The sequence below is a fragment of the Myotis myotis genome, unplaced genomic scaffold (genome assembly GCF_014108235.1).
Source record: "Myotis myotis isolate mMyoMyo1 unplaced genomic scaffold, mMyoMyo1.p scaffold_m19_p_14, whole genome shotgun sequence".
Classification (NCBI taxonomy): Eukaryota; Metazoa; Chordata; class Mammalia; order Chiroptera; family Vespertilionidae; genus Myotis; species Myotis myotis.
Genome location: NW_023416318.1, coordinates 44191228 through 44218428, shown reverse-complemented (window position 1 = coordinate 44218428; position 27201 = coordinate 44191228). Strand labels below are relative to the sequence as shown.

Genomic DNA, 27201 nt, shown 5'->3' with positions numbered 1-27201 from the left:
CATCCCTACCCGCACCGAGCAGAGTCTGAAAGGCTGGAGGACTCTAGTTGGCCCACCCACCTGGTAATCCATGGGCCGCCCGGCACTTGGCTCCATCTTAATGTCTGGCTTGGATCTGAGGAGGAGAACGTACAGTCAGGCCTGGTGTAAGGGGGTTGCTTGCAGGGGAGGAGGAGGGCCCTCCCTGGCCGTGGTTAGATTTTGGAGAAGGGCAGAAGGACAGAACTGTGGTCTTCAAACACCCAGGACTGTCAAACAGAATGGGGAGTAGTTTTCAGAGGCCCCAACAGAGAGGACTAAGCAATAACATAATTAACAGGGAGGCAGGCATCAGTACGGCAGGTTCAAATACGGGCTGGATGGCTCTGTGATTTCCTTGGGCCTGGAGGTATTCGGTGCCTTGGGAACAGGCCCATAACTGCTGCACTCTGCCTTTGCAGGGAGAGTGTGGAGAGCGGCTACAGTGTTTGGACAGGTTCAAGCCTTGGACTAATGAGAGGGCCCAGTCCTCATGGCCACGTGCAAGTCCCAGCTTGGAGGGCAGAGCCCTCCGGCACAATTATAGCCAACAGCTGTAGTTGTAAGCTTGAACCTATGGTCCGAACACGTGGCCCCACGTGCCTGAGTGATGTGGGCTTGATAGAGTTCAGGTGCAGGTAGCTGAGTAGGATTGAAACCCATGAGAATGTTGTAAACATCTTGACCACGCCCCTACTTTGCCTTGTGGAATCTGCCATAAAATAAAGACACGGGGTGTAGTCCGTGGCGCTGTCGCTAGCTCTCTCCATCACAGAGGACAGCATCCCACGCAGACCCAGCTTTTATTCTTTTGTCTGACTTTTTCTCAATCCTTCACTGCCCCCTCTCAGGCTCACCGAACCTGGCTGAGCTGGTTTGGCACATAAGGCACCCAATGTGGGGCTGAGTATACCATGGCTGTGCCGACTTGCCGCAGGAGAGCTGAGAGAGACAGCCAGGAGAAGAAGAAAGGGGCAGGTTCAGATGAACCCAAATTCTAACATTCCTGCCTGATTGGGGGTGAGGGGGCAATTGGGGATGTGGAGCTCTGCCCACTCACCGCTTGTTGGAGACATTGGTGGTGAGAGCTGTCACAGAAGCTAGAGACACAGAGTCTGGATCCATCCCCTCCGCCAGCCGAATGCCCAGGCGGTCAAGGTCGTCCATCTCCAGCACTGCTGGTTCATCTGGGGAAGAAGAAAGGCTGGTTAGGTGGGCGGGACGGTGGGATAGTGACGGTCTTTCCCCTTTTGCTTTGGCATCAGGGAAGCTAACAATTAAATTTAAGGTATAACTAGTAGCATCTGCTAAGAATATTATAGCCTGTATATCTACAGACTTTCCTACCTCATCTTGATCTTTTATATCTGGTTTTAATTATATCTGGTTTTGCTTTTATAAAAATTGATTTTAATTATATCTGGCTTTGCTTTTTAAAATTTTAATAGAAAGTAACTCTTTTATTGTATGTTACTTAAGCACTGAGTAGCCTCATGGAAGAGGTAGGAAATAAAAGACACATACTTATATACCACTCATAACAATAGCTACCATTTATTGAGTGGCTACCATGTGCCAGGCACTTTATACACATATCTCTAGTCCTCATAGTCATGCCCCCCAACATGGGCACTATTCTCATGTCACACATGGGGAAACAGGCTTAGGAAGCAACTTATCCATGTAAAATAGCTGATGGAATTCAGAACCTGACCCTGCACTAATTTGTATTAATCCAACGAGACACAGAAATGATGATTCTAAGAAGCCACCCAAAGGTCGTTGGTTTGGGCCTCAGCCAGCAGCTGTGTCCTCTCCACAGCTGGAATTGGCACGGGGGCAGGAGGAGGGGAGAGGGATTCTGGGGCCAGTGGGCCACACAGTGGACACGGGGAGTGCAGCCAGGTGCTCCGAGGACCTGGGTGAGACAGCTACACACGTTATCCACTCCCTTCCTCCGTTTTCTGCCTGTCCTCCTCTTAAACAACTGTCTCACCCCCTCCCAGCCTGCTGCTCCAGGGGGGCCAGTGCCACCGGCCACTCCAGCCTCGGGGGCCCACCCTGCCCCTCTCCCCAAGGCCTTCCTGCAGCCCAGTGAGAGGGAAAAGGCAGGATCTGGGCAAACATTCTCGGAGTCAGGTTTTGCCCCAGGAATAAGGAATTGGCCGAACAACGTCTGCTTTTTGTTATCCCTACTCTAACTACAAATCTCTAGGCTTCTCGATGGAGGGCAGAATGGGCAGAGGGCGGGAGGAGCCTTTCATAAACAGGCCCCTGGGCAGGGGCTCTGCTCAGCTCTAGTCTAGAGTCTAGAGTCCCAGTGGTTCTCAACCTTCCTAATGCCGCGGCCCTTTAATAAAGTTCAAGTTGCGGTGACCCCCAACCATGAAATTATTTTTGTGGCTACTTCATAACTGTCATTTTGCTACTGTTATGAATCGTAATGTAAATATCTGATATGCAGAATGTATTTTCATTGTTACAAATTGAACATAATTAAAGCATCGCGATTAATCACAAAAACAGTATGTAATTATATATGTGTTTTCCGATGGTCTTAGGCAACCCCTGTGAAAAGGTCGTTCGACCCCCAGGTTGAGAACCAACAGAGATGCGGTTCCATCCTCAACCCTCAGCCCTCACAGCGACCCCTGCCTGAGGGCCACTGTCAGGGCCTGGCTCCCCCGCCAGCCAATGGGAGGCCAGGCCACGCCCACATGGCTCCTCCGGCCAATCACAGGAGACTCTGACTGCAGAGAGGCGGGGCTTGGTCTCAGGTGCGGAGAGATGGCTAGACCAAGGGCAGGTGCACGCGTTTGTACCTTGTCTTTGGGTTTCCTCCTTGTGGAGCCGGTTCTTCCCGAGCTTCATGGCGGAGAACACGCGCCTCCCGGTTCTGTGAGAGGAGCCGCCAGAATGAGGAGGTGGAGGGAGATGGATGCAAGGAGGAAGACACACCAACAGAAGAGCAAAACCCGAGAGAAAACGCGAGGGAAAGGACACCCAAACCCCATCCCCTCGCCTACTGGTACTGAGATAAACTGGAAGCCAAGAGGGGCGATTCGGGCAGAGGAAACCCCACCCCTTCCCTTGCCCAGGCCTTCACACCACTGAGGAACAGGTGGGGAGCCAGCGACCTGAGAAGGTGGCCTGCGGTTGGCAGGCACCGCTTAATTGCAGCCCCTCGGGATCCTGGGCCTTCAGCCCTTCTCAGTCCAGTCTTAGAGCTCCAAGCTCCGCCAGTGCCCCCAAGCTGCTCTTCTATGTCCCTGCTCACCCCCCCCCTCCCCCCCCCCCCCAATACTGGGTGGAAAGTAAGCCAGCCAACCCAACACAAAGCATCAGAACAGAAGTCAGGAACAGGACTCAGAGGGGCAGAGGCCGAGGTGCTGGGAGATGTGGTTGAAACTAGCTGCTCACTTCTGAGATGGCCCTGGTGCTCAAAGCCGGCCCTGTCTTTCCCAACCTCCCTGTTCCCTGGGATCCTCCTTGGTCCCCAGTGAAAAGGAGGAAATAGGCTCTTTCCCATCTGTCTTTGGTGCTGGCTTTAAAAAGGCCCCTTCGGTCTGCCCCCTCTCACTGTGGGATCTCCCCCTCCACCAGTCCCCAGGAACATATGGCAGACTCCATAGTTCCTACCTCTTCCTCTGGCTTGGTGTGGCCTTGTGCCCTCAGGTGAAAGGCCCTGCCGTCGGGGGGGCTGAGGGAAGGGGCAGGGGTCCTCACTGTCCCTTCTGTGCTATCCCCGCAGCCGAGCCTGTGATCCCTGGTGCCAGGAGGGACCAGGAGTAGGTTCAGCATGGGATAAAGTGCAGTATTCCATTACCCCATTAATATTGCATTAGTTGGACACCTGACTCCGTCCACTTCCCATTGCCCCTCCTCCTGGGTGTGGCCCTGTCCTCCTGTAGGCCCACGTGGGGTGAGGGGCAGGCTCGAACCCTAAACTCACCTATAGCTGAGCCACCCATTGTGGGCCATGCATCTCCTTGTGGAGGCTTCACTATGGTTCTCAGGACCGCTGTTCTTTTTCTTTTCTTTTTAAAAATTTCTCCACTTCGTATCTTTTACAAGGACATTTGTTATTGGATTTAGGGGCTACCTGGATAATCCAATATGATATCCTCATCTCAAGATCTTTAACTTAATTGCATCTGCAAAGATTCCTTTTCCAAATAAGGTGATATTCACAGCTTCCAGGAATTAGTACACAGACATACCTTTGTTTTTGTGGCTACCATTCAGCCCACTACATTTTTCTTATATAGATGTAGCTTCCTAAGGTTCTGGGATGTGTTAGCTCAGTGAATAAACCCAGAAATGTTTTCCCAATAGTTATTCCACAGGCATATTACTTATCCAAGGCCCGTGCGCATTATGCTAGTTAACGTGAGTTGGGCGAGACCATTCTGTCCTGGTGGAGGTAGCCTAGAAACCTCAGGCCTCTCTACTCTGGGTTGGAGAGCCAATCTCATCCCCTCAAACCTGGCCCGGTCCTAGGCCCAGGCCTTTCCTTTCCTCTTCATCTGCCGGCAAGACATGGACAGGTGTGTGACTGTCTCCCAACGAGAGAGCAACCAAAACCACTCCTTTCATGTGGCACCAGCTCACAGTGTAGGAAGCACCTGGCATGTTCATGATTTCCTACAAAGGCATCAGGCAGGGGAAAGGAGGCGGGGCTGGCTGACCCGCCTGCGCTCTCCAGCACCATGCTTTCCGGGGTGTGATACTGGGAGGAGAGGGGGCGGAAGGTGCTCTCAAGCAGGAAAATAGATGCCTTTGGAGTCGCTCACAGCGCCAGGTAATGGGAAGCAGCACGCTTGCTACCCTGGGCAAAGGGCAGAGGTTCTTACTGAAATAAATGTTAATCAGTGAAATTTGAAGATTATCCAAGTGGATTAAAGATTTGTACTTTTTAAAAATCTAATTGTTTGATTAGGTCACTGGTGGCTGAGGGTTTTAAAACTGAAATTCTGCATTTGGTCTTGGGGGTTCTTTAATTACTAAAGATGTAATGTGGCGAGAAAGCCACTAATCAACTTGGTGAAAAATTATTTTGCAACCAAGTGGTTCTTTTATTCGTGGCTGCATGAAAGTAGGAGAAACAGGGCCAGGGTGGTGGGCCTCTAGGATCCACTGAGGATTTATGACCACATTTGGGCTTCCCCTTCCTGGATTCGTCAAAGTCAGAATGCTATGCGCCTACAGGCTAGACCAGTGGTCGGCAGACTCATTAGTCAACAGAGCCAAATATCAACAGTACAACGATTGAAATTTCTTTGGAGAGCCAAATTTTTTTAACTTAAACTATATAGGTAGGTCCATTGTTATTAATTAGGGTACTCCTAAGGCTTAGGAAGAGCCACACTCAAGGGGCCAAAGAGCCGCATGCGGCTCGAGAGCCGCAGTTTGCCGACCACGGGGCTGGACCATGACTTCTCTCTAGAGAAAAGATTTTTGAAGTTAGTTCACTCAAACTCTTTCTGCATCTATAGACCTGATGATTTCTTTGCTGGTTCCATGGCTCAGATCTAGAAGGATGTCATTGTGGTTGGGTGATGCACTGGGGGTCCTGAGGAGACCTTGGTGTTCATAATGTCTGGGAACGTTGGCCAAACTAAAGGTAGCGAGCTGGGTCCCATCAGTCTGGTCTCTCTGTTACTCTGGAGGTTGTGACTTAAGAGGGACGTGTCTGAAAATGAACAGCTGGCCGTGGCTGCCCAAGGCTTCTCCTTAAGACGGCCTTCAATGGGACTGTCTGGTCCCATTAGCTGAAGCCTTAGGAGAAGCAAAATGCTGCGGCATAGAAGCAGAGTGTGGGGGTCTTCTCTGGATCACTTACTAGTAAATGTCAACTTGGGGAACTGTTCTCCACGTGCTCCTTTGCGGGTTTCTCTCTCTTATTGTCCACGCTCCAGGACCAGTAATGTCATCACTGCAGCTTTTACAGTCATCTTTCAGGGTGTGTTGAATTTCAGTTAGTTTTGAATGTCTTTTCACATCCAGGCAGGACAGGTTGGCCCTTCCTACAGGAACCTGTCTCCAAACTGGCCTGTTGGCACATGTGCCCTTGCCGCACGGCAGGCCAGGCAGCCCTATGCACTCACCCCCATGTTTGCCAGGGGACTGGCTCCTCAGCTCTCCCCCATGACCCACCCCCTTGCAAGGCCCGAGCAAAGAGCGTCATGGAAACAGATTTCCCATCTCCCCAAACCAGACTCCCCCAGAATTTCACACACTCACAGGGAGGGGGTGTCTCTGTGGCTCTATTTTTAAATTTTCTTTACTGCAACTTTCACCTATTTCCACTGACTTCTCCCCAGCGGAGATAGAAATGAACAGCGTTGCCACACAATAACCGTCCAGAGCCTTTACACCAATTCCCACACTTTGCTTCTTTAGGCTAAAGAGTTTCAACTTGTTTAATCTCCTCTTAGGAGTCCCATTTTCCTATCCTTTTAATCAACCTAAGGCCCGACACGTGAAGTTAGAATAGTAAATGCCAGCTTACTTTATCTCATGTGTTAATTGGAAATGGCAAGAGATTAGAATAGAGCAGTGCTAAGGAACCAGCCTTTACAGTGGACCTACTGTGTGCTTGTACTGTGAGACACCCCTTAGTTAGGCTTCCTTGGGCCTCCAGGACTTCATGTCCATCCGCCCAGCCCTGCCTTCCTTCTGAAGGTGGTCATTGGCTTCTTGAGCCTCCCCAACTCCTTTGACTTCACACCCTCCCACACAGGGACACCTAAGGCCTGACTCAGTGGTGGGAGCTGAACAGGGAAGTGGAAGCAGAATCAAGACACTGAAAGGAGGAGGGAATGGAAATCAGAAGGCCCGGCCACTGCCCAACCCACCCTTATACCTCCCTGTCCCTCACTCCCATGGTCAAGTGGCGAGACCTCCCTCTCCCTGCCATCCCCTGGTGCTGACTCCGCCAGGACAGCCAATGACTAAGCCTCCGACATGGGCCGCCCCAACATCCGCACCCTGTGGTGAGGACCCTTCGAGCCCTTGGGCTCCGCCCTGGCCTGGGACACCTACTTGTGCTCGCCATCTCTGCCTCCCTTGGTCTTCTCTTTGCCTTTGCTGAGTAGGGAGAAGAAATGAGGAGACAAGGGGACGTGTGTGAGAGGGCGCGGGCCAGAGACACTGCAGACTTAGCCCCTGGCCCTGCTGACCCCCATGCTCCCCACTGGCCTCTTGTCCCACAGTCCCCTCGCCCCACAGCCTCTCACTTCAGCACACCTAAGCCTGTAGGGCAGGGATCCCATAGGGCTGGGGAGAGAGGGACCTGGAGTGCTGATGAGGGCAGAGGCCTCGGGGTAGCAGCTAATTTCCTCCACCCAAGGTCTAGTGATTTCTGAATGTGGGTCACAGGGAACTCAGTTAGGGGAGCCTGGCCACCCTCCAGGCCTGAGCCATCCTACTCCTCCCCTAATCCCTTCCAGTGGACTGGGGTCCTTCCAGGCCCCGAGGGCCTCTCAGAAGAAAGGTGGGCAGAAGGAGGTGGGACCGTGGAGGGCAGGAGGGCCAGTAGGCGGAGAAAGAGAAGGAGAGAGTCTCGAGTACAGGGAATCCAAGGAAAGCCCCAAGCCTCTAGGGCGGCTGTGAGACAAAAGCCCTCTCCTTTCCTTGTTCTTCCTATGATGTGGCTCCTAGTGCAGCTCACTGGCCTCACACAGAGGGAGAATGTGTGCATGTGAGTGCGTGCAAACACATGCGCACATGTGTGCTGAGTATCTCTTTGGAGATTGAGGCCAATACACACTGACATGCAAGGGCCTGGAGCCCCGGTTTTGTGCATCCGAGAGCAGAGTGCCCCTGGGGTTGGTGACTCATCCCCTCTCTGCAGTACTGACGGCTGGGATTGGGGAGGTGCGGAGGACGCTGTGAGTAAGGGGACCCGCTGGCCAGGGTGCTGTGAAGCTCCAGCTACGGGCCGTGTTTGTGTGAGAGCCCTTGGTGTGAAGTGGGGTGACCAGAGCTGAGAAGAAGCTCCATCCACAGCCTGGCCCACCCTTGTAGGCCTGAGAGAGGGACTGCTCGGCACTGTGTGAGCCACAGCCGCCCAGGTGGGCAGCCCTCTCGACTGTCCAGAGGCCCCAGAAAGCTGCTTCCCATGGGCACTGCCCCAGGATCCAGAGTATCCCTGGGCCCCTCAGGAACTTGGAGTTGGACGGGAGCCAGGATGCTCCCCCCATTCCCGGTACTGACCCAGAGGGGCTAGTGGCTTCCCCAGAGTCACTCAGCTAGTTAGTGGCAGTCAGGCAGGATGGGACTCGAACTTAGCTCTTCTGATTATTCAGAGTTAGCGCTTCTTTTCTTGTATTTGGTGGCCCTCACAAGGCTTCCAATCTTGTCCCCAGAAAACCCTCTCTCAGCCCACCTGCCATCTCAGACAGCCCCCTGCCAACACTCCCCTACAAGGGACAGAGGATGGGGACCCTCCTCCATGGCTCCCCACCAGGTCTCGGCTTCTCCTCTCACCATTTCCCGCCAGATTCCTGACCTTTTGATTGTCCAGCCACCAAGAACCTGTCTGTCACCAGCCCTTACATGGGGTAGCACTGGGCACCCCAGTTACAACCTGTCCCTCAGTCATCCCTTTGGCTCTCCCAACAGCAGTCAGGGAGGAGTCTCATTTGTCCGGGCCCCCGTTTTACAGGAAGAGGGTATGTGACTGGCCAAGGGCCACCAGGCTGGTAGGAGGCAGAGCTGGAGAACTCAGACCTGGACCTCCCCAGGCCAATCTGCAGGCTCTTCCCACCCCACCCAGCCTGGAGTCCAAGGAGGGCAGGCCCCAAGCTGGCCTGGGTGATGCCGCCCCGCCCACAGCTGCCTGAAGGCAAAGGTCCAGCCGCATTTGTCACGGGCGTGGTTCCTTTGACCTTATTACTATGACTCCCAGGAGGTTCCCAGGGGTTCCTAAGCTCGATCTGTGTGCGTCTGTGGGTGTGTGTGTGGGGGGGGGGGGGAGGGGGGGACGGGGAGTGGTTCAAGTGCAAAGAAGAAAAACATATTTGTCCTATAAAAGTATCAAATTCAGTTCCATTAATGTGTGTTTTTTTCGGAACAGGGACTGAATACATTTACAGTGGGGCCTTGACTTATGAGTGTCCCGACTAACAAGTTTTTTGAGATACCAGCTGTCTCTCACCGATTTTTTGCATTGAGTTGACAGAGTAATTTGAGTTAATGAGCTCCTTAACGAGCTCGGTCTCGGAAAGAATTGAACTCGTAAGTCAAGGCCCCACTGTACTTGGAAAGGAAAGGGTGGAAGGAGATTGGAGATGATTGCAGTGAGAGGGAGGCATCTCCTCTCAAAACCCACCCATCCCTCCATGCGCCCTTCACTTACCTGCATTTCACACATCATCGCTGGTGACCTCTGGACAATGTTTTACTAGCCCAGATTCTGCCTGTCTGTGCTCTAAGTGTAGTACAATTGTGCTCCCCCTTTTTTGGGGGTAAAAATCATGCATTTGGGAAGCACAGGCCTGGACACAGCTTCCTGTCAGCAGGAAGTTTGCAGGCATGAATTCTGGACACGGAGGGTGCTGGGCTGTGTTCTCAACAGAAGAGAGGAGAGAGGCTGGGTCCCAATCGGGACCTCGGCTTCACTCTGGCAGGAAGAGGCCACCTTGCTGGGCTGTCACTGGCTGGGGCGGAGGCCAGGCGGTCTTGAACAGAGAGACCAGGCCTCGCCGCTCTCTGAGGGGCAGGAGCCACCCTACTCCTCCGCTGTGAGTTCTGGAATAGGGGCCTGGGGTGGGGATGCTGCAGCAACACCTTTCTCCCTCTGCTATGCCTTTTGAGCACCTCAGCCTGTTCCCTGGGCTCAGTCAGGCCTACGGGGGCCTCCTGGAGGCCTAGGCATCCACTGTCTTGGGGGGCAGTGGGCAGCCAGTGGTCCCAGCCTGTTACCTCCGGAAGCTCTTCTCGCCCGGTGGCCGGGAGCTGAGGCGGGAGCCGGGGAGCAGCCCATCCGTCTCCTGGCTGTCCTTCTCTTCCTCCTGAAGGGACTCATCTCCCAGGAAGTCCCCGTCATCCCAGGAGCCCACAGTGCCGTCTGTGTCCTGATACCGGACCTCCACGCACAGGCTGGTCTGGAGGGAGAGAGAGGGCTGGTGAGCAGCGAGGACAGCAGCAGCAACCATAATCCCACACACGTGGCTGCTCTATGATGTTTGCAAAGCGCTTTCCCACGCTTAGCTCAGTGGAGGAAGGCAAGCTGGGTACCATCCTTCCCCATCTCCCATTTTGCAGATGAGAAAACAGAGGATCAGAAAGATGGACATTCACAGTCAGCCAACCTAATAGGCTCCAGCTCTTGGCTCTATTCCTCCCAGGTGCCCAAGGTCAGGGCCCGCCCTGGAGAGTTGAGCTTGGCTTGGGGGTGGACTCCCTGAGCCCACTGTGCACATAGTCAAGAGCATCATCCAGTGTTCCAAGGAGTAGGTCACCCTCTGGTCCTCTGAACCAGGGCTGCCTGGAGGGATGAGGGTGGCCTCCCTGAAATCGGCTGACCTGAGTCACCTCCTCCCGTCTCGCTCTCCATCCATGAGGACGCCCCACCCCGAGCCACTCTGTGTGTGTGGGGAGGAGGTGAACAGGCCCTCGGGTGACCCCGCAGTGGGCAAGTCCAGGTGCTCTCTGGGGCCACCCACCTTGATGATAGCGTTGTTGTCATCAATCAGCGTGTCGGTCACCTCCACGTGGTTCTCCTCTACCACCTTCTGCAGCACCATGCGGAAGGTCCCAATGAGCCTGTGGACGCAGGGGACATGGTTTTCAGGGGGAGAGGCCAGAGTGCGGAGGGACATCCCCAGAGGCTGTGAGTGGCAGGGAAGGGGAGAGCAGGCTGGAGAGAGGGAGGGCTTGTTCAGGCTCCTGGCCGGGGCTGTGGAGGGGGCACTCCACAGACAGGGTGGCATGGCCAGGAGGACATGTGACCCCCTGACAACTGTGTGCGGTGTATGTATGAGACCCATTTTCCCGGGAGTGCTCGAGGGCAGTGAGCACCCAGGGGGATGTTCACAGACCAAGGAGACAGGGTGGAACGGTGCAGCCTTCTGTTCTCTGGGTGCATGGACTCGGGGTTCCGCTGAGCTCCTGAAGAGCAGCGTCCAGACGCCCAGCGCAAAGGCTGCTGGGGAAGGACTGGACCGTGAGCAGCTCCTCCACGTTCAGCCTCCCTAACCGTGACCGCTGGCTCATGCATCCCTGCTTGTCAGTGTGGTGCCCACCGTGGGCATGCTTCAAGCTCCTCGAGGGTGAGGACCATGCGACGGCGGGATCCCCACTCTCCCAGGGAGAGGCAGCCAGCGCTGTGAGCAGCACAGTCTCGGAGTTGGAGGCTTTTGACGGATTGGAAGCCCAGCTCTGACACTCACGGGCAAGTTGCCTGCTTCCCAGGCAGTTTACTTGGGCCCTCAGTCCCAGTTCTCTCTGAACTTGGCTGAGGTGTCCTTTATAGGACCAACTGAGACCCTCTGTGCCAAGCCCTCATCAGAGCTCGGAGCACACAGCGCTCAGAAAGCAGCCTGGTGGTAGAGGGGTGTGGGTTTGGGGGGGGGGGGGGTTCCTGTGAGTGTCTCCAGGACAGGGCTGAGTCCCTGTTTCAGCCTCTATTTGGCATTTCCAGCACACCAGAGACCTCAGCATCTGCTGGCTGCGTTAATGAACACAGTGGGTGCCCATTAATGCTGAGTTGCCTCGAACCCCATCCCTGAGGTTTGGAGGTGTTGCTCTGGGAGAAGGCGACACCGCATGTGGATGAACACATACACAGCCCTTCCTGTTGGAGGGACAGACACCGAGGGGGGGCATCCACAGTGTGTCAGAGTGGGGGGCAGGGAGGCTGGGGCCATCTGGTGCTGCCCTTGGTTTACAGAGGAGGAAGGTGAGGAAGAGACATAGCTAATCAATGGCAGATCCAGATGAGGGGAGGTATGGAGTGAATTCCCACTAACAGGCAGGGAGTCCATGGCGGGAGGAAGTGGTGGGAGCAGCCACATTGGATGCATATGAAATGCTTCCCTCTGGAGCTCAGTCCCACCTGCCAGCCTACCTCCCTCCCTAAGGGCAGAACTGTCCATTCCATTCCTCCTCTCTGAGCCTGAGTAGGCTTCTAGGAGCTTCTCCGACCTCGTTCTGCTGTAAGGCTTCTTCCCTCGCAGCATCCTGGCCTGTCTCCAGCTTGGGCAGTGCACAGAGACCAGGGCTGGCCTGGGCTCAGGGGACCCGGACCCACGTCCCCCCCACCCCCGCCCTTGCCTCCAGTTCAATTTTATCTTTATACAGTGAGGGAGGGGGGTTCCAGCTCCTGTACTGTGTGGACATTCTAACAGACCACAGGCATGAAAAAACACCCTGGTCTTCTTGCAGCCTCCCTCTTTCGGTTCTAACTCAGTGGTTCAAACTTCAACACGAAGGGTCACCTGGAGGGCCTGTTAAAACACAAAATACCGGACCCACCCGCACCTGGTTGCACTGGCCAATGTTTGATGACTGGCTGGGGGAGGGGAAAGGCAGGCCTGACCTGTAGCTTTTGCAACTTCATGGTGTAAACACTCCCCCGATGGCCAATTTCTGGCTTCCCAGGGGAAGTCACTGAACTTGAACTTGGAGTTGGGAGAGGCTTGCACCCAGCACATCTGCTCCAGCTCCAGCTCCGGCCCCGTCCCGCCCCAGGGCATCTGATTCAGCAGGTGGGGCCAGAGAAGGCGCGTTTCTGACAAGTCTCTGATGCTGATGATGCTGGCTGCCGGGGGCACAATGAGAATTTGTTCTGCTGCTGCCCTTTGCTGACTGGAACTTCAGGCTTTTTGTTCCGCTAGGAGTCGGTTAGCACCCCATGAAGGGGGGGCACTCAGGGACATCCTTCCCTGGCAGATGCCCCAGAAGGCAGAGAAGGCCCAAGGACAAGCAGAGATGCTGCAAGGCAGCAAGACACCCCCAGGGGGCAGGATGGAGCTATTCCCCACAAGTGCTCAGAGAAGCTCTGGCGCCTTCCAGGCCTACCTAAGGGTAGCGTCTCAGACCTTTGGACTTGGGAGCGGCCTGGAGGAGAGCGTGTCCAGCATTTTAGTAAGAAAAAGTCACTCAAACACCCTCAATGACACGTTCTCAAGCCCCTGCCTGATTCCCCTCACGGGAGCTCACTGCCCACAGCTACGCTCACAGCTAGTCCACCTGCCCCGGCTTTAATCACACCGTCAGCCAAGGTCTGCCTTCTGGCAAACTCCCACCCTCCCCGCTCCTCATGCCCTGGCCCAAGCCCTGTGCACACGCAGACGAAATGCCATCCCCAGAGGGAGGCAGTGTAGACGGCAGCGTAAAGAGCCGGGCTCGGAAGTCAGACAGAGGTGGCGTCTAAGGGGGATTCCGCCACCTGGCAGCTGTGTGTCTTTGGCTAGTTTTCCGACCTCTCTGAGCCTGGCTTTTCCCCATCTCCCCAGAGAAGGTGATGCCCTCGCTTCGCTGTGCGGTGGTGAGAACACCCAAGTGAAACTCCTCCGACACTGCACGCTCAGATGGGGCCCTTCTCCCCTGCGTGCAGGGGGTGTGCTATCTGGACGGCTCGTGCAGGGCTGGACTCCTTCGCAGGATGGGCTTTGGGGGCAGATGCACAGCCTCACGGAGCTGGGCCCCAACGGGAGGGTGGGGCTGGGTCACGGGGAGCCAGCATGGCCAAAGGAATCAGCTTGTCACAGACCCGCAGGGGGGCTTTAACTCCTAACAGTCACCCCCGCCCCCACCCGACCTCCCTCACACAAAAATAGAAAATAATACTCTTTGACATGGACAATAGATATTGTCTTCGTCTTATGGAAAGTATGAAGAAAAGCATTTTTATAAAACTTGGGTCTTCCTACAGGTCTGTAATGTACCACCTAAGCAAAAACAATGCTTGCTATAAAAACACAGCTCCCACGAGTGCCTTAATCCTTAATACTGCTTCCAAAAGAATGAGGCCCTTCAGCCCCCCTCTATAGACAGGAAGGAAGCCCTGACTTTGGGGTGCATGCCCCCCAGGCAAGCCCTCCCACCCCAGCTGCCCTTGCCCAGCCGGGCTGCAGAATCAGTGGGGTCTGCCTTTTGCCTCTGCTCCTCTGGGTGGGTCAGCATGGAGCAGCTGCCTGGGAGGCCGGGGCCCAGGGCAATGGAGGAAGGTTGGGCTTAGTGCCCCTGGAAAGTGGAGATGGAGCCCCTTCGCCCTGGGGCAAGGAGCACTGACCTGGGGTCAGCAGGTTGAAGACCTGGCTCTGCCCTGACCCTGCTGTGTGACCCTGGGCCAGGGCCCTCTCCAGGACTCAGTTTCCCCCAGGCTGTTAGGTGAAGGGGCTGGGACCCAACCTCCTGTCCTCTGACAACCTCCCCTAAGGGGCCCGTCCAGATTACCCATCACAGAGGGGGCACCCCCCCCCCAGTGCCCACAGCTGCCCCGGAGGCCGGACTGGCCCCAGGGAGGATTCCCAGGTGCTTAGCCAACAGGAAGCGGGGCTCAGCGCAGACAGCCTGCAGACTGACCACAGTGGAGCTGCAACCAGGCACCAGGACCTGTCAATAATTCATCACTTTCCCCCGGGACCTGGTGTCAGGTGCCCGAGGCGGCCAGGCCTCCACTGCTGTCCTGGCTCCTGCATTATTCAGGAGCCTCAGGAGACCGGTGCCTGGGTCAGGCCACACACACACACACACACACACACACACATACCCACACACACATATATACACACACACCCCTGCCAAGGGTCCTGGACAGGCAGAGGGAAGCACAAGACCCTCTGGACCCAACACTCATCCTCACCGGGAAGTCCAAGGTTCCTGAAGGCAGGGCCAAGCCAACCAGGGGTCTCCTGCTCCCTGACTCGGACAATTTCTCCTTCCTCCCTGCAGCCCCTGGAACCACTGGGCAGCGAGGGACCAGTTTCCAAGCCGCCCTCCACTTCCAGAACAAATCGGTCCCATTTCTCACACCATTTCATGTTTCTCCCAAATGCATCAGTCATGTGACTAGCTCTCACCTGGGGTGCCCTCAAGTCTTCTGGTTCCTGTTCCCAGATCCCCCCACCCCGGGCACCCTCTGACCCACGGAGACATGTATTTGTTCACTCAGACAAAGGCAGAGGGGCTTCCTGGGTGCCAGGCACCACCCCAAGCCAGTGGGTGTGGATTTGCTGGTTAGCAAGCCCAGAGCAATTGGTTTTTGAACCCAAGGTAGGAATTGGTATTTATGATATTTAGCCATCATTCCAGTCTGTTTGAGTCATTCCGAATTCTGCTTGTCGCCCAAAGAGAAGGACGGGAACCTTGCCTGAACCTCTAGTAGTGGCCATGCTCACATGTAGGTGCACTTCATGGCAGAATGTAAGCTCCCTGCGGACAGGCGCCTCCCTATCCCCAGCACCTGGTTCTGTGCCTGACACACAGTAGGCACTCAGTAAACACTTGGGGGACTGAATGAGGAACAGACATCTATCTCATTTAATTCTCATAGCTTCCCTTTGAGGTAAGTACTTATCCTTTTTAGACAGGAGTGTACTGAACTCAGAGAGATTATGTAACCTGCCCAGGGCCACACAGCAGATGGCTGAGCTGGGACCCGAGATCAGGTTTGCCCGACTCCTCAACCATCGGACTTCGCTGCCTCAGAGCTCTCGTCTTCCATGGTGAGACAAGTTTGCCCTCAAAGCTACAGATGGTCTATTGGAGGATATTATCAGCCATGACATTACCTCTTGGATGGATCACTGTCGCCCAGCATGGTGTAAGGGGGAGACTTAAAGACGGGGACAGGAAGCACTGGGGACAGACGGGGTGAACAGGAGGCTGAGGTGTTCTAGACCAACAATGGAGGGCTGGGGGACTCTGAGGACAACATGGGGGAACAGAAGATCAATCTAGGGTAGGCTATGGGTATGGGTCCCATTTTAAACCCAAAGGAGAGGGCAGCTCAAGGAGCAGGCAGGCCCCCAGCCCCTTCGACCCACCTCCCCTCCCACCCCACGCTTACTTGTTGCTGAAGACTTTGCTGTAGTTGAAGATCTGAATCTCGAGCACCTCGTTGTTGTCGATGCTGCTGGCCACCGGCCACCGGAAGATCTGAGGAGAGAGGGATGGCTGTGGCCTTGGGTGGACATGACAGGAGGGGTGTGGGGTCTTGGAGGGATCCCAGGGAAGCTGGCCCCTCACATTGGCCCATTCTACACAGGGGCAAGGTTCACATCTGGAATCTCATCTCATTCCAACCACCCCAGCTGGCATGGGAGGGGATGTGGAGGGCCTGAGTAGGCATCCCTGACCCACTCTGTCTCGGGCTACAGGCCTGAGAAACGAGAGAAGACCAGGTGGAAAGAGGATGACAGATTGGAGTAGTAAACCCTTCTGAACTTGACTTTGAATAACGGAAAACGACCAGAAAACCCTGAGGTCTACTCAAACTGCACTGAGCCATGGCTTCACAGGGGAGCTTGGAAGGCAGGGACTTTTAAATTTTGTTTCATTTTTATACCCCATTGAGTTCAGACTGCTCAGTAGGCTAGAGAGAAATAATCACGATGGTAATAGTAACAACAGCTGCCATTGACAGAGAACTTTTTATTAGGCTTTAGGTGCATCAATTCATTTAGTCTTTGCTACAACCCAGGAGGCTGCAACGTGTCCTCTGCTGTATAGACAGAAGCTCGGGCTCAGAGAAGCGGTCGTTAGTGGTAGAGCAGGCCCTGGGGAGGCTTCTGGGAGCCCAGCCTGCAAGTCTGCCGTTGCAAAGCCACGCTTCCTTCTCCCAGTCTAGGGGCTGGGGGCCTGGGGGACATGGGCCAGTCTGGAAGGTCACTGCCAATGTGGGTAAGGACTATCTCAGAAAAATGGCCTTCATGTCCCCTCTCTCTGGACTGACCAAGTCCCAGGGAGGCCCCTGATACCACCCCCTGCACCCCTCCTCTTGCCCTGTGGTTCAGCTGGGGCTGAAGGAGAGGGAGGAAGACACAGAGAAGGGAGGGGCTGGGGAGGGGAGGGTTCTGAGCAGGGCCTTGGGCTGGAAGGAAGAGGGCAGGTGAGGGTGACCTGGCGCAGCCGGCCTGGCCCACAGGCCCCGTTAAGCAGCTCCTGCTCCTGCTGCTGCCTGGCTGCTTCCGGCTCAGCCGAGTATGCGGTTTGCTTAATGAAGTTGCTTTTGTTGGGCTTCGGGGAAATAAACAGGCGCATGAAGGCCGGAATCAGTAGCTCAGTGCTGAGGGGAGAGGGCTGGGGAGCCACCAAGGTCCATTTTCTTGCGATGAAGGGGCAGGGGTGGTTGATCCACCGAGGGTCTGTGGGTGGGGTTTGGGCTTTGAAAGGAGAGAAAGATGAGAAGAAAAGGGAGATGACGTTAGAGGACTTCTGTTTGCCCATCACCACCGACTAGCCCAGCGATGGAGGATGCATGGGTCACATGGGCCCTCGGGAGGAAAAAGCTGACCATCCTTAGCCAGTTTGCGGATCGGGAGAGGGGAGCCGAGCCTCTGACTGGAGATGAGACTCCAGAGGAAGCAGGCGGATATGTGGCTCGGAGCCCTTTAAGGGATGTTTCCAGGAAGGAGCCCCAGGAGGAGAGAATGTGAGCAAGTAACTCCTAGAGCCGGGCTGGGCGGGCTGTCACTACGGGCGCCAGAGACTGAGCCGTCCTCAGGGCTTTCATGCCGAGAGGAAGGAGAGGCCTGAGTGTGAGTGTCATACGCTTCTTTCACCGCTGGCTTCCTCCCCCTTGACTATCCTTCCCTCTCCCCACGCTTCTCCTCCCCATTTTCCATCCACCTACACTCTCCCTGGTCTCTCCATTTCCCTTCTCTCCTGTTTGCTCCTCTGTTATCACCCCATCATTTCAACCCTATACTAGTTTCTCTCTCTCTCTCTCTCTCTCTCTCTCTCTCTCTCTCTCTCTCTCTCTCTCTCTCTCTCTCCCCCAAGCCCCTCCCTTCTAGGCCAGCACCTAGCAGAGGTTCTCAAGTCTGGTTGCACATGAGAATCACTTCTGGAACCTTTAAGAAATCCCAAGGCCCACCCTGCACCTGAGACTGATTAACGGAGTCTCTGCTGGGGTCCAGGTATCAGTATGGTAAGAGCCCCCAGGCGATGCCATGTGTGGCCAAGTTTGAGGAGCACTGCACAAGGGAAGAGCTTCCTGGTGGAGGCAAGCGTCAGCTCCCCCTGCCCCCTCTCCAGCCCACCTGCCCTCTCCCTCTGGGGTTTGGATCAGGCAGGACTTTGCAACAGGAACCAACCTCCTAGCTCCAGGGAAATGACTTAAGGACAGGACTTGGGGCCCAGGGCGCTCTTTGCTACCTCGATTTGGCCCCCTTAGAAGCAGAGGCATGGGCTGTGGCTTGGTTTGAATTTTGCTTGGCTGAGGGGTCGCAGGAGCCCTGGGAGTACGGGGCTGTGACCCAGTTCTCCAGCTCCAGACTTGGCCGTGACCTGGCTGGCCTGGGCGGCAGAGTTCTGCATCCTATCGGCCCAGCAATCTAGGACTCCACGGAAAGGTTTCCCTGATGCAGGCTGGAGAATGACCTGGGTTATCCTAGCTTCATCGACTGGTCTGGAATGACCTAAATTGGCAGGACAATATCCTTAAAAGGACAGTCTTCTAGATTTTGGAGAGGAAAATCTTAGGGTGTGGTGCAAAGCTTTAGGTACAATGGGGAGAGACTGTCTTGGGAATTTAAAGACTTAAGACTCAACTTGGGTTTATTCTTTCACTTGGCAATATCCCCTGAGTCCTGGGTTGGGTGTCAAGCCAATGATGAGCCAGACAGGTACACTCCTGGCCCCTCAGAGCTCGCAGCCCCTGACTTCCAGGTGAAAGCAAAGTGGGCAGATGAGATCCCCTTGACCCTCCACCCCGAGGGCTCAGAAGGCCCATCGTCCCTCTTTGTTCTGGGCCCATCTCCCACTAGACTGAGCCCCCCTGAGGGCAGGAATGAGTCTTGTCCACTTTGCAAGTGGTCATAGGCTGTGGAATCAGATGAGCTTGGGTTCAAACCCTGAAGTGGCTACTTATCACCTGGGATGTTGCCCACCCAGGGAGTTCTAGCCCCGTGTAGAGCTCTCAGCCCGTCCGCCACATGCTGAGCACTCAGCAGAGAACAGCTGCTTTTCTTACACTTCCTGCAAGCGCCATTGTCATCGGGCCGCTCCTGTGGGGTCTGGCCACATGGGGCCTGGCTTAGAGCGAACTGGTTTGATGTGGGTCCGGTGTGGCCAGTCCTGTGTCTCCAGGGCAGGGCCTTTGCTGGCTGCTGGCCTGGCAAAGCCTCTCTGTCTGTCTCTCTCTCTCTCTCTCTCTCTCTCTCTCTCTCTCTCTCTCTCTCTCTCTCCAGAGCTGTAAGTTAAATGTGGGATCTCAGGTTCCAGCCTCTGGGAAAGGAGACACCTTATCCAGGCTCCGTTTCCACCCATTGTTGTCCACAGCATTGTTTTCCCTCCACGGCCCCCTCCTCCCACTCCGCCCAGCCTGCAGCAGCCCCTCTCATCCTTGTCTGAGTAGAGGAGGGGATTTGCTTTCCTGTCTTTTATTTCATTTTTCAGCCATGCACCATTCTGTCAGGCGGGCAGAGCAAGGCGCATATCCCCATTTTACAGAAGGGGAACCCGAGGCCTGGAGAGGGTGAGTGGCCAGCCCAGGGTCACAGTTTATCAATACCTCAGTGAGGACTGCAGCCCAGGGCTCATGACTCCCAGCCAGTGTGCTTTGTACTAGTGAGCTGGTTCTGAGGTTGCAGTAAGGATGAGAAAAGGGAATTCTGGGAAGCCAAGAGGCCTGCAGAGGTTTTGTGAGGAGCAGCTGAGGTTCCTTTCCAAGCTTGTTCTGGGGTCACTGACAGGAAGCTCAGGATTTGTCCGTTCCAGGCTGGGGAGACAGGTGCGAGCCTGGGCGCAGCTCCCCTGGGCCCTCCCTGAGCCGGGGTGGGAGGCTGGCCTCTCCTGCTTTGTGGGGTGTACACTGCTGACCGGTGGTGGCCAGGCGTGGCCACTTCTCAGAGGGAGAAATGGAGGCAGCGGGGGGAGGGAGGGGGCGCGGTGGAGAGACTCCCACCCAACAAAGCCTCGCGGGGGTGGCCAGGCCCAGGAGTAGCTAAATCCAGAGGAGGCTTCAAATCAAACCTAGACGTGAACTTTGAACCCCGGCTTTGCCCCTCACAGCTCTGCCACGGGGGTGGGGGCGGGGGGAGACGCGTGTTCTCGGAGCCTGCGTTTCATCCTCTGCAGGTGGAGGTTGGGTGGAGGAGGACTCGCTCAGGAGGCAGCTCAGTGCTGCTGCTGCTGGAAGCTGCTGTCATGATCCTCCGATGGCTCTTGGGGGGGAGTGCCGGAGGGTCCTGAACGCCCCAAGTCATTTAGCATCCTTGCCCCCATTCCACGAGTGCCAGGGGTCACCCCTGTGACAACCAGAAACGCCCCTGCCCGCCCCTGGGTGAGCAGGACCTTCCCCAGGTGAGAACCGATTCTTCCCATCTCAGGGCTCCTCTCTGACATGGCGCGTGCTTCTGCTCATCCCTCCTTGGCGTCCGCCCCTTCCCCGGTCTCTCCTCACTGGCACAGGGGCTCCCCAGGCCCAGTTCCTGCACGAATCCTCATCCGTGTGCTGTTGAGCCTGGGGGCTGGCACACACGAGGTGCTAGAACACGGTCCCTTGCTGGGGGGGCGCATGGACCAGCTGCCCCACGCCAGGTAGCCCTGGGAAGGACACGGTGATTAACTTCGAACGTCATGTATACCTGTGGCTCAGGTGTCCCGGGGGCAGTTAATGGAAAGGAGTGGCAGTGCCCTTGGAGGGGCATCAGGTTGCTCCCTGGCTGGAGGCCTGGGCGGACATGTCCCCTGGGAGACTTGGGGAGGGGGAGGGAGTCGGGTGCTTTGCCTGACCAAGGGAGGCGGGACTGTGGGGGAGTGGGCCAGGCAGCCTGCATCTTCACCAACCAGCCGCTTCCTCTCGGGGCCCTGATTGAGGGAATAAGGAGAGGAAGAGGATGGGCAGGTTGTGTAGTGGGGCTCGCCCGAGGCCAAGACAACTGGCTGAGGACCCAGCAACGGTTCTGTAGTCACAATGATTCCTCATTTTGTTCATCATTTTACAAAGAGACTTCATAGCATCAGCATCCCCATTTGACAAATGTGGGTATTGAGACTTAGAGAAACTGAGGCAGAAATTCACCCGGAAGGGGAGAGGGCACAGCCTGGGGCTGTAGTGATCAGTGGTTGCTCCAGAGCCCGGGGGGAAGGTCGCAGCCTTGCTCCCGGTGCCTGTAGCTCTGGGCCTAGGGACAGGAGTGTGGGACGGGCCCAGGGTGAGGAGGAGACAGAGGTTCCGAGTGGCCCCTCAGGATGGTGACTGCTCAGCTAAATGCCAGCCGCAAAGGGAACAGTCTGACATAGGCCCTTCCAAGTCCAAACCCAGCCAGACGTAAGAGCTAGAGCCTGGGAAGGAGGGGTGAGCTGTGATGGGGGATCACATCAGAGCTTCTGCTTTGTGCCAAGATGGTGCCAAGATGGTGACTTGAGGCTGTTGGTTCTTGCCCCAAAGTCAAGCTGGAGAAATTGCAGAAGCAAGAGGGAAATATGGATTCCAGGAAACAGCAAACAAATCGGTAAGCAAATCAGAGGAGCCCAGGGAGGTCGAGGGCTGTTTGACTGTGTGGGGTGGACGGAGGCTGACCCTGGGCCGGGGGTGAGTGGGAGCGGCAGTGGGAGAACAGGTCAGAGGAAGTCTGTGTACCCTCTGCCCTTACCTCTCCCCGGCATGGCCTCGGGCGCTCCTTGCTTGCTCCTTAACTGATAAAGTTGGGGTAACAGCCTTGTTGGGAGGGAACTGAGGAAAACAGGTGTGGACAGACCAGCTGCTCACACCTTCTCTCCGTGAACCCCACAGCCAGTTTGTTAAAAAGCTAGACTGCCTTCTGTCAACCATGTTTCTCCCTAAAGGCTCAGAGATGAGGCCCCGACTCTCTCTGGTGACTGGGGCCCTTCTGGTGCCCATCCCACCCATCACCCCTAGAAACAGACGCAGCCTTTGAAGACTTGTGACCAACAGAGCCGCTGACACCAGAGGGACGCGAACAGGCAAGTAAAGAGCCACTTGGAGAGGCCCCTCCTCCAAAGGAGACAACACGCCGAACAGGTGTACCAGCTGGAGCGGGGTCATGAGCACCAATGGACCATGGAGAAATATATGAGCAATGAAACCAGGACAAGGGATCACAAAGAAGAACAAGTGAGTAAACTTGGAAGATCAATTTGAAGAACTCCCTCCGAAGGCAGCAGGAAAAGTTAGATAGACCAAAAAACATAAACGCTAAGAAATCACAGCTACAAACAGAAGTACTGACATCTAATAATAGGGGCTGGCCAAGGAGAGAATTATATAAAAACTGAGTGGAAGGAATACTTGAAAAAAATAATGGAGATAGAATTTTCTATAATAAACGAAGGATAGAAGGCCTTCAATTAAAAGGGCTCACAAGATAGTGCAAAACAGGAAAGGTAAGGAAATGTAAAATCAGAAGCATTATAATAAAATCTAAGAATACCAAAGATAAAGGGATCGCACTTTTTTTTTTCCCAGAGAGAAAGAAAATGTCATCCATAAAGTTACAAGAATCAGATGGCCATCAGCTTCTCAATGGCAACATGGAATGATATTTTTGAGGTTGCGAAAGAACTCTGAACCCAGAGTTTTATATCTAGTGAATGAAACTCATTGAAATTGGAAGAAATAAGAAAAAATATTCTCAGAGTTTTAAAGCTTTAAGTATGTTACACAAAGACCCAAACTAAAAATGCTTTAGGAGGAAGTACTTGAATAAGAAGGAAAACAAGTCCAAGGGGAAATAATAATAATTTAAGCTATCAATAGGGATACATAATCATAAGTAAGGGTAACTACCTTGAAAACAAAAATAGAATGTATGACTTTTCAAACTAACAGAAGAAAACGTGATTTATTCAATGGAAAGCTGGAAAGGAGAAAACAAGCAAACAAAAGTAGAGTAAGTAAAAAATATAAAATAAGATGGCGGTAGAAATAAGCCTTACAACAATTACAACCTTATAACATTTACCATCGATGTAAATGGATGAAACTAAACAATTAAAACACAAAGACTCTCATATTGGGTATGAAAATAAGGTCTAGTAATACATGCCCCAAGAAGACACACTTGTATTTAAAAACACAGAAATATTAAAAATAAAAGATGACAAAAATATGACCAGAAAATAAAAGTGTTGAAAAGATATACCAGGCAAATGAACCACAGTAAGTTGAGATAGCAATCCTGGCCACGGATAAAATGGAAATTAATGTAAAACACATCCCCAGAGACAAAAAGGGATATTAAATGACGGCAAAAGGAAAAATAGACAAGAAGATCCAGCCACTGTGAGCATATAAGCAACCAGTAAGAGTCTCAAAATGCATCAAGCAACGACTGATGGAACTGCAGAGGGAAATATATAAATCAGCAACTATAATAGGAGGCTCTATCACACTCAATTTTGAAAATGATAGACCAAGCAGAGAAAAACAAGCAGAAAATAGAATAACCTAACTGGTAAGCCTGCGCTTGTATAACATAACGTGCTTCAGCTTATATTGCACTATACTATAGAGAACCCTACACTTAACACATTCTGTTTAAGCTGAGGATGCAGTTATGACCATGAATTAGGTCATAACAGAAGTCTCAATAAATTCCATAGAATTAATAGCATAGAACTATGTGCTTGGATAGTAATGCAATAAAACTAGAAATAAATAAAGAGCTAAAACATCACATGTATTTGAAAACTAAAGAAAATTATATAACTCTTGGGGGTAAAAGAAAATCGTAAGGGAGGGTGGGGTAGGAAAGGCCAATGAGGGAAAAAGGGGACATATATAATACTTTCAACAATAAAGATTAAAAACAAACAAAAAAAAATCATGGGGGAATGTAAGAAATATTTAAACCGAATACAGTGGGGCCTTGACTTACGAGTATCCCGACTAACGAGTTTTTTGAGATACCAGCTGTCTCTCGGCCGATTTTTTGCATTGAGTTGATAGAGTAATTTGAGTTAACGAGCTCGGTCTCGGAACGAATTAAGTCAAGGCCCCACTGTAATAATGAAAGCACTACCTCCTGGGGGAGTGTGTAAGTGAAACGTGTAGGGCAGCGGTTCTCAACCTGTGGGTCCCAGACCCTTTGGGGGTCAAACAACCCTTTCACAGGGGTCGCCTAAGACCATTGGAAAACACATATATAATTACATATTGTTTTTGTGATTAATCACTGTGCTTTCATTATGTTCAATTTGTAACAATGAAAATACATCCTGCATATCAGACATTTACATGACGATTCATAACAGTAGCAACATTACAGTTATGAAGTAGCAACGAAAATAATTTTATGGTTGGGGGTCACCACCACATGAGGAACTGTGTTAAAGGGTCGCAGCATTAGGAAGGTTGAGAACCACTGGTGTAGGGTGACCAACCCATCCTGGTTTGACCAGGGCTGTTCCACTTTGGGCTCTGGAAGTCTGTGTCCCAGGCAAACCAGGGTGGAGCTCGCCCTCATGTGTGTGGGTGTGTCCCATGGAGCGCTGTGCGGCAGGGAGAAGCAACAGGTTGGCACAGCCAGAAGGATGGAATTAACTATGGTGCTCAGTGAAACAAAATGAAATATATAACACAGCACCATTCCAGTAAACATAAATTACACGCGCACAAACAATGATAATCTTGTAAGAGCACCCAGGAAACCAAGAGATGCACATTAAACACATTAGAATGGTTGTATATGGAGGGAAGGAGTGTGGGACTAAAGGAGAATGCATGCATATACACGTGCATAAAACAAGAGTGGGCCTTGTAGGGACCAATGAGGCAATGGGCCATGCTCTAGGGCAGCGGTTCTCAACCTGTGGGTCGCAACCCCTTTGGCCGTCAAACGACCCTTTCACAGGGGTCGCCTAAGACCATCCTGCATATCAGATATTTACATGACGATTCATCACAGTAGCAACATGACAGTTATGAAGTAGCAACGAAAATAATTTTATGGTTGGGGGTCACAACATGAGGAACTGTATTTAAAGGGCCAGAAGGTCGAGAACCACTGCTCTAGGGGAAAACGTAACCCTCTGTGCTTGAGGTTCAAAAGGGAAAAAAAATGCTTTCCTGGGAGACAGTGGGAAGGGCACCCCTGCTCCTAGAGAGAAAGGGGTGAGGTTTCTGTGAGACTGTCTTTGTTGGAAGGTGGGTGGGTTAGCCTGGGCCCTCCACAAACCCAGGGAACGCGGGGAGGAAAGCCCCTCCCCTCACTTTGAGGCCTTCAGCACCAGTGGGCCTTTTCCAGAGAGGACAGGCCCTGCCTGGCAGCAGGCGGGGGTCAGCGGCCCTGCATGGGGCTGTCTTGGGCATCAGTGCCTGAAGCAAACCGGCCTCCCAGGATTTGGGGACAGCGCACCTCCAGGAGGCAGGGAGGTGCTGTTTCCCTCTGGGCGCAGGGCGCAGGGCTCGAGCTGCCCTTGTGAGAATCCTACCTCGTCGAAGTCAGCCACATCCTCGCAGTTCTCCAGGACCCGGGAGTGGAAGGACTGCCCTGGGTGGGAAAGAGGAGAGTTTAGAGTCAGACCTCCCTGCACCAGAAGCTTGGGGTTGGACCTCTGGACCTGCAAGTCGTCATGACAACATTGGGGAGCACTTGTTATCAACGGTGGGACCTCACTTCTGTACGGCTCTCTCCTGGGGGGGCAGTTTCCACAGGGTCTGCCTGACCTCAGCAGCCTCGCTGGCCGTTAGCTGCATTTTACAAACGGGGACCCTCAGTTCAAGAAGGCACGAGGCTGGTTAGACGTGTGGGGAGGGGCTGCATCTGAGCTAACGAGGAAGAGGCTATAAAGCAGAAGCTACAGGCACAGGAAATAGAAGTGAAGTAGACAGATGGGAAAGAAAGCCTCTTTAGCACTAGCCGGGGACAAAACAAAACACCGAAAAAGAAAAACCTCAACGACACACCGCCAGGCAGCCGGGGGAGAAGAGGGAAGCAGGAGACGCGATGCCTGAGCGTGGGTGGGTTAATTTTCCCCACGGATAACAGGCAATGTACACTGAGAATCAGGGGAGCACCTCTGTGCACTGGGGGTTCCCCCAGGACCTGCCCTCTGATAACCAAAGGCCTCTCATCCTAGATTCTAGGAGGTCATAATGAGCTTTGGATGTGGCTCAGCTCAAGCATCTCCCGGAGTGAAAACGAAGCAACTCATTTTCTTGGGTTGGGGGCGGGGGGCCGTCCGAGAAGGAGCCAGGGTTCCAGCACTAAGGCCTGCCCTGCTCGCGTGTTTCCAATAGCCTGTGAGAGAGGATGCGGAACGCAGTAAAATTGGCCATTGCAGAACTTAACGCACGAGGGCTGTTTCAGAACGCAATAAAACCTCATTGCCGCAAGCCCTGGAGATTTTAAATGTGGTGAATATTGTCAAACAGACTGAGTTAAATTTTACCTCTAGATATTTTTTTTTAAAGAAAGGATTTGCTGAAACAAATCAAACCAATCATACAGAAACAGCGGAAAGGCCAATTTATTAAGAAAACAGGATGCGGGGGGCATTTGTGGAAAGCCGCCTTTGAGGGGGTTTGTATAAACAGTGGCGGGGATCATTCCAGGGGTCCTTTCTAGTCACTGGGACAGAGCCAGGGGGACCTCTGCCCTTCCCCCCCAGTTATCAGTGGGGATTGCTAACCCCACCTTTCTTTTCAAGTGCACTTCCACTTAGCATCATCCACTGCACTCCACACCATCCTGTTGAAATTCAGCTCCATTTTAAATGGCATTGAGACAAAATGCTTTAAAATCCCAATATCCAATTACCTTTCTTGCCACAGAGAAGATTGGGAACAAGGCTTGAGAGAAAGAAAATCGCCTGCTCTCCGCGGCGGGGAGGCTTTCGTGGGCAGAGTGAGGCCATTAGATGGGAAATTAAACAGCGTCCTCCTTCCTGCAGAGGCAGCTGCTTGTGGGGTAGCTGAGCCGCTCAGTTTGAAATAAGCTCCTGAGTCAATGCATGAATTTGGGCAGCGGACACTGTGCTCACAGCTGTGAGTCCAAATGGAGGGGCTCAGGAGTCCAACGTGCAACAGACGTTACTTGTACG

General features: G+C 53.6%; 1 protein-coding gene across 2 annotated transcripts in view; it reads right to left on the bottom strand.

Annotated features, from left to right (window-relative positions):
* Positions 1 to 27201, bottom strand: part of OTOF (otoferlin) — a 72212-nt gene that overhangs the window by 35210 nt on the left and 9801 nt on the right. For both annotated transcript variants that reach the window (XM_036335123.1, XM_036335122.1), the window contains exons 2-8: positions 25591 to 25649; positions 16040 to 16128; positions 10689 to 10788; positions 9946 to 10127; positions 2841 to 2914; positions 1079 to 1205; positions 61 to 115 (exon numbers count right to left, since the gene is read on the bottom strand). In XM_036335123.1, coding sequence (XP_036191016.1) covers positions 61 to 115; positions 1079 to 1205; positions 2841 to 2914; positions 9946 to 10127; positions 10689 to 10788; positions 16040 to 16128; positions 25591 to 25649 — 686 coding nt within the window. The remainder of the gene's footprint in view (positions 1 to 60; positions 116 to 1078; positions 1206 to 2840; positions 2915 to 9945; positions 10128 to 10688; positions 10789 to 16039; positions 16129 to 25590; positions 25650 to 27201) is intronic.